This window comes from Cyprinus carpio, chromosome B22 (assembly GCF_018340385.1).
Source record: "Cyprinus carpio isolate SPL01 chromosome B22, ASM1834038v1, whole genome shotgun sequence".
NCBI classification, from domain to species: Eukaryota; Metazoa; Chordata; class Actinopteri; order Cypriniformes; family Cyprinidae; genus Cyprinus; species Cyprinus carpio.
The window spans coordinates 24,793,964-24,803,845 of NC_056618.1; the positions used below are offsets into that span (position 1 = coordinate 24,793,964).

Here is a 9,882-nt window from a genome sequence, read left to right on the forward strand (position 1 = left end):
AAAAAGATAAAATATATCAAAAATAACAAAGAATATCAAAATTTTAAACAAAAATACCTTTCTCTTTTTGACAGAGCTTTAAACAGTTTTAGTCACAGAGAATAATCAACTGATCAGTTTAGATCATCTGTGACCAAGTTTAGCACCCACTAGAACTAGAGGACTGTATTTTTGACTTGATTGTCATCTCCCTATTAAATCCAAATACTTCCTCTCAAAAAAAAAAAACTCAAAACATTTAATACAGAAGGCAGTTCAACTGCTGAACTTTTCTAACATTTTGTTCTTTTAGAAAAATGTTTGAAAAATTAAAAATATAATGAGAATAAAACGGAAAAATGCCTGAAAATCGAGCCAACAGTCTCAGAAAGGACCCAACCGAGGGGCGTACATGGATGGATGTTCAGCGAAGCTGGGAGATCACCGTGGTGTGTTGATCAACAAGTGTCTGGTTGTGTTGGGAAACTCATGTGCGGGTAATTCAGACACATTTGAATGCCCTGTCAAAAAAGAAAAGAGGCATTTTGGTGACTATTTCTTTTAGGAAACAATAGCAGAAATGCTATCACTTTTCTCCAACGGTCTGCTTACCTTTGCTATACTTCCTGTTTATCATCATTGCAATTCCCCTCCTGTTTGAGTGCGTCACCCTCACTAGACGTTTCTTCCACGTGAGCCAACATGTCGGCCATCAAAGCCTCCTCCAGTCGCTTTCGCACGCTGTACACCAGCTCCTCTTGCTTTCTGTGACCATAAAAATCAACTGTATTAGTCTAACTTAAATTTCCCATGCATACATATGATACTGTGCATCATTCAAAGGTCAGAAATACCTGATATCCTCGTCTGTGACGATGAAGGCCTTGCAGAGAGGCTGAGCCGTGTTGAGCCACACGCCGGGGTTCTTCTCCACAGCGGCGGACAGCTGGCCCGTGATGGGGGCCGCACTGGTGTGAAGAGCACTGGCAATAGCTGACAACAGGGTCTTATCTGTGCAGCCAGGGCCCACTCCTTTAGTGACGTCAAATATGATCAAATTCATTCATTTTATTAACATCTTTTTTTTAAACATATTTTAGATGTCACATTATGATGCTACAAGAAATAAATACTTTTGTTCAGCAAGGACACATTAAATTGACAAAAGTGAGAGAAAATATATTTATAATATTACAAAAGATTCCTTTTTCAAATAAATGCAGTTCTAAGTAACTCTGGACAATAAATAAATGCACTTTCTATTAATTAAAGAATCCTTAAAAAATCTGAGATATTAAGCAGCACAACTGTTTTCAACACTGATAATAATAAATCATAATAAAGATGCTTAAAATCACACAAATAAATTAGAAAACAGTTATTTTAAATTGTAATCATATTTTACAAAGTAATGGCTGCCGAAAATCACAGAAATAAATTAGAAAACAGTTATTTTAAATTGTAATCATATTTTACATTGTTGCTGTTTTACTGTAATTTTGATCAAATAAATGCCTTGGAGAGCATAAGAGACTTCTTTCAAAAACATCCAACAGTCGCAAATTTTTTAAAGGTAGTGTGTATTTTTAATTCAAAAAAATAAAAAAAATAAAAAATAACATTTTAAATAAATAAACTGTAAAGCAAACACAAACAAAATATAAATAAATAAACTGTAAAGCAAATTTAAACTCTTTATAAAGTTCTCTGCACCTGTAAAAGTTTTGTGTTTTAGTCACCTTATTCACGTTCTTTAACTAATACATGACTATATAAACTAATATCTTAGAATAATCATCACTTTTTTACTTACCTCCCCTGAGTGTGTTTACCTGTTTCATGTCAGTGCTCTCTGTTTGGGCCTTATCTGCTGTTATTTATGTACTCTGGCTTACTTTTGATCAGTTTTTGTTTGCTTCTCTCGTTCTCTTCAGATTTCACAAAGTAATGGAACATTGACTTTCATTTATTCTTGATTAAAATAAACACACTTGGATTAAGTTCTTCATCTTGCACAGACGTACCTTGTAAGCCTTTGGGGAGATCCATTGTTTTCACCAACTCCTCTGCTATGTCAAAGGCATTGAGGCCACTCAACTTCTTCTCCCAAAAAAGCTGTAGATGAAAAGTACATTAGCATTGTGGCACTATAACAAAATACTGTTATTGCTAAATAAAACTTGGAGTAGATGAGTGTTACCTGTCTGGGCTGGTCAATGGCCTTCTGTGGGTCTGTTTTAACCTTATTGCTGGGGTGGTTGGTAACTTTTGTGACAGGCTGTTTGAAGATGGAGGCCGTCTGTCGTACTGGGAGGGACGTATTCAGGTCAGGTTTGCCCTGTTAAAGATGTAACACACTGTACTAAACTGGTTTTTGATGGGAATTGCAGGTCTTTTACTGGATATTGTTGCAGGTAGACGAGCTTGACCAGTAAAACTGGCTTGAAATAGCCTTAAATAAATAATTCACCCAAAAATGAACATGTGATTGTCATTTCACTCACCCTAAAGCTATCCAAGATGTAGATGAGCTACATTTTTAGCATTTAGCATTACATCACTTTCCCACCAATGGACCCTCTGCATTTTGAATGGGTGCCGTCAGAATGAGAGTCTAAACAGCTGATAAAAACATCACAAGTAATCCACACGACTACAGTCCATCACTTAACATCTTGTGAACTGAAAAGCTGTGTGAAAATCAAAAACAAATCCATCATTAAATTACTTTAAACTGTTGCTTCTGCACAAAACTTACATTTATTTATGCATTTAGCAGACGCTTTTATCCAAAGCAACTTATAGTGCATATCCCCTGTAGTGCTTCAGTAACATTTTTTTTTTTTTACTTAGAATGTGTTTTGGTATCGAACCCACAACCTTTGTGCTGCTAACGCACAAGGTCTACCACTGAGCCACAGGAACAAAAATGTAATGTTTAGATAGAATACTTCCTATTTTAAAACTCCAAACCCCATGGTGTTAAAATCGTCTCTTGTAAAGTGCATATTTCTCTCCTTATTTATATAATATTACCGCTTTTCAAAAGAAAAAACAACACTATACTAATTAAGACTAAAATACTATCTGGTTTGGTGTTAAAATCGTCTTCAGAGGACTCATTTGGTTACTGCTTCACAAGATGTTAACTGATGGACATAAACCGAAGTGGATTATTATAAACACAATACTTCAAAAGATGTAAACAAATGGACCTAGATTAGTTGTGAATTTAAAGTTTGATGTTTTGGGTCAGCTGTTTTGAATTTCATTTTGAATGCACCCATTTCACTGCTGAGGATCCATTACTGAGCAACTGATGTAAAGCTACATTTTTTTCAATATTTTTTTCTGAATCTGAAAATGTTTGTTCAAATAACATTTTTGAAATGACAATTTATTGCAGTCGTCTTACCTTAGTCTGGCTATTGTTGTCATATCGGGGTCTCTGTCTGTTCTTGTTCAGTTTGCTCATGAGCATCTTGCCTGTGCGGAAATCAAAGGAGCTGAGATCCATGGAGTTGCCAAGGTAACGGGCCAATTGAGGCTTGCTCCGGAACTTCTTCCCAGTGGGGCTGGCGAGGGGGAGCATAATAGGACACATCTCAGAGAGCTGATAAACTCATATGGATGCACATTTGGAAAGAGAATGGGTTATGGTGACTTCAATACCAAAATTAAAACACAACAAACACAAAAAACGCAAAAAACAACATTCCCAACTCCCAAATAATAAATAATTATTTGATAAATCCCAAGCCTGTGATGACGACATGACAATGTTATTAGACCATGAATACTGTGAGGACTTGAACGCTTTCTATCTTTTAACACTGACAGTTATGACGGCATTAAAATCACATTCAAAATGTCATTTTAATGCTTAAAACACATGAATTGATACAAATTTCGCAATTTTAATGCAAATACTTGTTTTATTAATATACAATTAAATATAAAATAATTAATTGCATTTAAAATAATTAAAAGCTAATTTAAAGTAATAATAAAAATAAAAATATATATATTTAATGCTGCATATTTGCTGTACAGAAAGAAAAAAAACTATTCTAAACTCAATTAACTTTCTTATAAGTGTAGTGTGAATACAATCCTCTACTGTGTCTAGGGTTTTCAAACACTTGCACTAGATGATGTCCTTTTAAGTGCCCTAACAAGCTCTGTAAGCTGTCCCCGTCAATCTTCTCAGCCAAATGTATACATTTGTTTCACATAGTTTGATATAATAGTAATACTGTTTGTCTAGATCTCACTTGACGTTCTGCACTAAGCAGTTGCCCTTCTGCTTCTGAAACAACCCCGGTCTTTTAAATCACGATCCTCTGTTAAAAGTTAGTTGACACAGGTGTGATGCGAAGATGAGTTCACTGAATACTCTGCATGATGACACCATGAAGATTTCGTGCTTGTTTCAAGTTCATGCACAACTCTGGACAAACTTTTTTGGCATTAGTCGATGGCTCTTCAAGCTTGTCAAGGCGTGCAAACATATAACAACATAGATGTTTTTTCATAATTGATTAAGTAATACAATACCACAAACTATACAAACGACCTGCCTCCCCCCTCTCCCGCCTCTGTTCTTCCTCTTCTTCCTCACCTCTGCTAAAAAAAGAACAGTCATGTCTATTTATGACATGTTGTTGACTGGGAATCCTTGGAAAATAGGTTTATTCAGACCGTGAGACAATTTGTTCAACTTAACAGTTGACAGTGGAATAGGAAAATGGAATAGAGATCCAAACAAATCATTTTTAAAAAATAAACATACCACAAAAAAAACAAAAAATAAACATTTTGCATAAAAACTCGGTCAACTGTGAATGTAAACAAACGCATCACTAGACATATTGACATTCACAAAATGAGACAATTTGTTAAATTTACCGTGATAGAAACCGACTGAATAGAGATCCAAATGAACCATTTTTTAAAACTGATTCTTTTGAATGGTTCTGCAGAAACAATTAGGTTGGTGAATCATAAATGAAACAATGCAAATTTCACACATTCCTTCAAACCAGTTTGAAAATTAATTTGGCAAAAAAAAATAAAAACAACAACAACAAAAATAAGTTTTATTCAGAGCGACAATGCAAACAATCGTAAACTTTCTCAAATGAACTGAACTGATGAATCAATAAAACCTCTTTCAACAGTCACTATTTGTTAAAACGAATCTGACTTGTCAACAGATAAGATGCCTGACTCACTTCTCAAATCATCTTTTGAACAGCTTGTTCACGGGGAGGTTGTGGCCTAATGGTTAGAGAGTTTGACTCCTAACCCTAAGGTTGTGGGTTCGTGTCCCGCAACACCAATACCAAGACTCCCTTGAGCAAGGCACCGAACCCCCAACTGCTCCCCGGGCGCTGCAGCATAAATGGCTGCCCACTGTGTGTGTGTGTGTGTGTGTGTGTGTGTGTGTGTACACTGCTGTGTGTGTGCATTTTGAATGGGTTAAATGCAGAGCACGAATTCTGAGTATGGGTCACCATACTTGGCTGTATGTCACACTTGTTTCAAAGAAAAAAAAAATCAGCTGTTGCTATGGTTACCACTGCAGGCAAAGGTGTTTTTCTGTATATGTATTCATTTACATACATTTAGTGCACTTTATCTCTCTCTCCTTCCGCTGATATCCAGTGCACTTTGACTCAAATTCTTTGACAAGCCAGTGAAATAACTTTTTATAATTCTAACCCGGTCTGGCCGAATCATTAGGGTAAAAAAGTGCCAATTCAATCTGGATTCGTTTCACATACTCAACTGACATGCACCCCCACCCTCTTCTGAAATACAGCACACAAAATCCCCTCCACAGCTGGGCCTACTTTTACATGACAATCCCCCCTCTGTACTCAGCACCTCACATAACACACACTTTTCACTCCTTGAGACAGTCCATTGCTGACATGCTTATTATCCAATGTTTTTACTAAATAATAACTACAAAAGACCTACGTGTATCAGTAAAGTGTCTATTTTCAATAATGTTGCTTTGTCACTTTACAAACGTTCCGCCGCACCGTAGCCTCATCACTTTGGGCTCTCCTGCTCAATATAAGATTCTTCCGCTTGGAAAACAGGCTACACTTATGCCTCACGCATCATTCAGATGCCATAACCCTGTAGTGGCACTCGTGGTATAATAAATGTATGCGGTATTTTCGTTGCAGTGCTGCAATTCCGGCATCTCTTTGTTATGTTACCACAGTATCATATTTTGCAACCTCGACCGATTGTGAACGTAAACAAATGCATTACCAGTAAAACCAGAGACATATGCACGAGTCGTTTCATCGAGAAACTGAATGAAAGACTACGGTTGGTGAAAACTACGCATCGTGCGCTAAAATGACAATCGCGGAACGCAAACATGCTGCACCCGGTCCAGCGCGACGCTTAAACAAGCTTAAATAAACAGTCTATTTAGCAAAACCTTTTCATGTTTACACAAAACACGCTTCCGAATACTTCCGAATTGTATCTGTTCATGCATGTAGCCACACAAACCCCTTCAATGCATTAATTAGTTTATCATACGCCAAACGCGTTTTCTTTCTTTAAGACCATCTCCGATTGAAAGCACTGCGCAAACTAGTAACGTTAGCCCCGGCAAAGCGCAGACTAGTCGACTCAAACGAACAAAAGCGATCGCTTTGCTCGTAAACCAGCGTGACTATAAATGCAAATGCGGATCTCGATTTAACACGTTTGAGATATTAAATCGGTTATATACTTACTCGTTTTTCTCCATCGCGCATTCTCTGTTGGTGTCGCCTTTTTTTGTGAATGTTAAATCCCCCTCTCTTCCTCTATACTTTCTCTCCCCTCCCCCTTCAATGAGACAAATGAAAGACTTTATGCCCGATTAGTGTTGACTTAACGAGACAAAGCCCTGCGGTAGTCGGGTAAACATAAACCACATGATGGCAATACAATACACCGTTTTGTTTTTATAATTCGTTTTTTATTCTAAGAAAGTGTATTTTTATATTATACAGGTCATTTTTGCTTTACAGTATATGTTGTAGGTTGCATTCAGTGAATTAGCTTCCCTGATAGCACACGTCCATCACATAGACGTCTATTTGATGTCTGCAAGATGTGTTTTTAAAGTGTTTACTCATCTGCTAACTTATACATCTATGGGAAGTTTCCTATCAGATGTCAAATAGACGTTTAGAAGATGTCTTTAAGATGTTAGTGATTTAGAATGTATGTAAAACTTACATCTTAAAGACATCTGTTAGATGTCTGTACACAGCAGAGCTTGTTATATTGGTTGCTTTGTCACTTACAAAAATTATCATGGTAACCTCTTCAGTTACTGTTCATACTGTAAGGCTGATGGTACACAGGGCCATTTTTTTGAGCAATGTTCCAACTGAGGATGGGTAACACATGTCTATACTTTAGATCAGTCGCCCTCCCTACATTGCATAAAAATTAATTTAAACAATTAAAAAAAATTAAACAAAATAATGTAAAATCTTTGAAAAATATAATATATTATAATCAAATAATATTAAAATTATTATAAAATGAGCAAGAATAAATAAAACAATCTAAATTTATTTTAAGCACAGTTCACTACTTGTTCATTCTGCTTAAGTCGTGCAGGAAATCCCACTCGAAAATCCTGCGGGATTGTGCTGGAATACATGAGCAAGCCTAAAACAATCCCTGTACAGAAAGACAGCAACTTATTAGCAAGACAAGCTAGCTATCTGCAGTCTGATAATACACCATTAAGACAATATGAAGTATTATTCAACCATAGCAGTACAAAAAAGTCTTAAAGTGACAGATAATCCTCTTCGGTCTTTATGGCTGAATGTGGCATCACTGGAGCCGCCTACTGGCTAGTCGAAGCATCAGCTTTATTTGTTCCCTGTAAAAAAGCCCAGCAACCGCCTTCCTCAGATCCATAAGGAGCTGAACAACTAAGTTAGTCATCCTTCTTGAATTTGCCTCTAATATAGGGAACATAATCTAGAATCGGCCGAGTGGGAACCCTGAATTGCAAGAAAAGAAACCAAAAATATGTCAAAAATCTATAATTACTAATAAATAGTTACTAGCATGCTATTCTAGAATTATAACAGTGGAAACACGTGCTAAATGTCAGATGAGCTGCTTGACTCAGTTAACATATTACTGTCTATTAAACAGTATGAATATACCACATCCTGGCAATGGAGACATATTTGGGTCCGATCCGCTTTATTATTTTTTGCATAACTTTCTCTCTCTCTCTGTTCAGAAGGTAAACATGTTCAAATGGCTGTATCAGGACCCCGGGCTGTCCGTTATTAGCCTGAAAGAAAATTCTGGAACTGAGGAGACTGTGTATGCATAAGAGTGTGAATAACATATAGTCAACAAAATGCTGGTGATGCGTTTTTAATTGATTTAAATAAGAATTATGAAATGTAACGTTACATGGGCACAAAAAGAAAACTGAACACCTTTTTTTTTTTTTTAACTATAATAGAAAAATCTAATTTACAAGAAAAGCCCATTTAATTTTCGCTCGTTTTATTAATTGTAGTTTAGTATTTTTTTTCTTTGATACACCTGCTCCTACCGTTCTAATGCATGTTGTTGGTATTTTGTTTGTGCGTGACAAATTGTTCAATAAAATAAAGCACAAAAATAGCAAGATCTGGTTAAAATAGTCTGGCTAGCAGCTGCATAACTTTAGCTATTTGTAGTTAGCCTACAGATTTTGATCAGTCCACCTAGAAACAAAGTTTAAGTTACCTGACAACAGTGAGCACTTCTGAGAAAGACCTAGTATAGAAGTGAAGCAGTTTGCGAAGCATGTGGCATCAAATCTTTGAAAGATATTCAGTTTTGCTGTGCAACGTTTTATGTTATGAGTTATGACTCTTAAAAGACGGTTCACACCAATACGTTTATATGACGATAACGACACTGAGGTACAACTAGCCCACTTTCAGAACGATTTTTGGCTTGTTTGTTTTGTTTAGTTACAGCCAATCAGAATCCACGCGCTCCATACTTAATTCTCTTTACTCCAAGCATTTTTCGGAAAAGACACGCAACTGCAAGACTTTTATTACAATGTTTTCTTTTATTTAACTCATTTGAAGGTATACAAGATCCAAAGCAAGACATTGAAAAAAAAAAAAGTATAATTCTGTTATTTAAAAATGGCACATTTATTGCTACATTACTGTTATATACATGACAGTTCTCAATACCTACTTTATATATATATATATATTTATAAAAACAAAAAAAAAAAAATAATAATGACAAAAACCGGAGGCACTCTGAAGACACAACAGCAGTATTGTTCATGTCCCTTCTGCGACTGCAAGACACCAGGTTCTGTAAAATTCACACACATCTTAATTCTGATGGAAATAAACGACACAAACAAAACTTCACCACACAACAACACACAAATAATGTTCACTCAGTTGGACATTCAAGAGACGATGCTTCAGGGATAATAAAAGAAAGTAATTTCAGGCAGGAGAATCTTTGATGACTAGACAGCCCTCCTTCAGCATCTAAAAGCATTAAGGGAAAGGCAAAAACAAGTCCAGCACTCAAATATTTTATAGATATTTTCAAAACGAACACTCATTTCAGATGGTATCTGCTGGATAAACTGAGAATCACTCATAACAGTCTAGTGTTTCCGGCCCCCATCTGATGAACAAAAAAAAATCATCCCAAATACACTAGCACCTCAAAAATCACAGGACACTAGCATCTTGAAAGCAAAAAAACTAATTTCAACCTAATCAAGCCAAAGATGACAGGAAAGAGAATCCTAAAATTGCCAAAAGGGTGCACACACACAGCATAATAATGTGGATGAAAGACTACAATGCTTCTAAA

General features: G+C 36.1%; 1 protein-coding gene and 1 long non-coding RNA gene across 4 annotated transcripts; both read right to left on the reverse strand.

Annotated features, from left to right (window-relative positions):
* Positions 1 to 380: 380 nt before the first annotated feature.
* mbd3b (methyl-CpG binding domain protein 3b) lies at positions 381 to 6,903 on the reverse strand. 3 transcript variants are annotated; one of them, XM_042749312.1, is made up of 8 exons: positions 6,747 to 6,858; positions 4,537 to 4,605; positions 3,395 to 3,554; positions 2,180 to 2,317; positions 2,004 to 2,094; positions 834 to 1,011; positions 592 to 744; positions 381 to 500 (listed from the first exon to the last, which is right to left on the reverse strand). In XM_042749312.1, exons 1-7 carry the CDS (start codon positions 6,758 to 6,760, stop codon positions 597 to 599), a joined length of 798 nt encoding a protein of 265 aa, XP_042605246.1. In that variant the 5' UTR covers positions 6,761 to 6,858; the 3' UTR covers positions 381 to 500; positions 592 to 596. The 3 variants fall into 3 exon arrangements, with proteins under 3 accessions (XP_042605246.1, XP_042605247.1, XP_042605248.1); XM_042749313.1 differs by having other exon boundaries at positions 4,537 to 4,602; positions 6,747 to 6,829; XM_042749314.1 differs by lacking the exon at positions 4,537 to 4,605 and having other exon boundaries at positions 6,747 to 6,903.
* Positions 6,904 to 7,575: 672 nt separating this feature from the next.
* On the reverse strand, positions 7,576 to 8,327 carry LOC122141729. Its single transcript, XR_006158043.1, has 2 exons — positions 8,190 to 8,327; positions 7,576 to 8,021 (listed from the first exon to the last, which is right to left on the reverse strand). It is a non-coding gene; the product is annotated as an uncharacterized LOC122141729 (long non-coding RNA).
* Between the last annotated feature and the right edge of the window lie 1,555 nt (positions 8,328 to 9,882).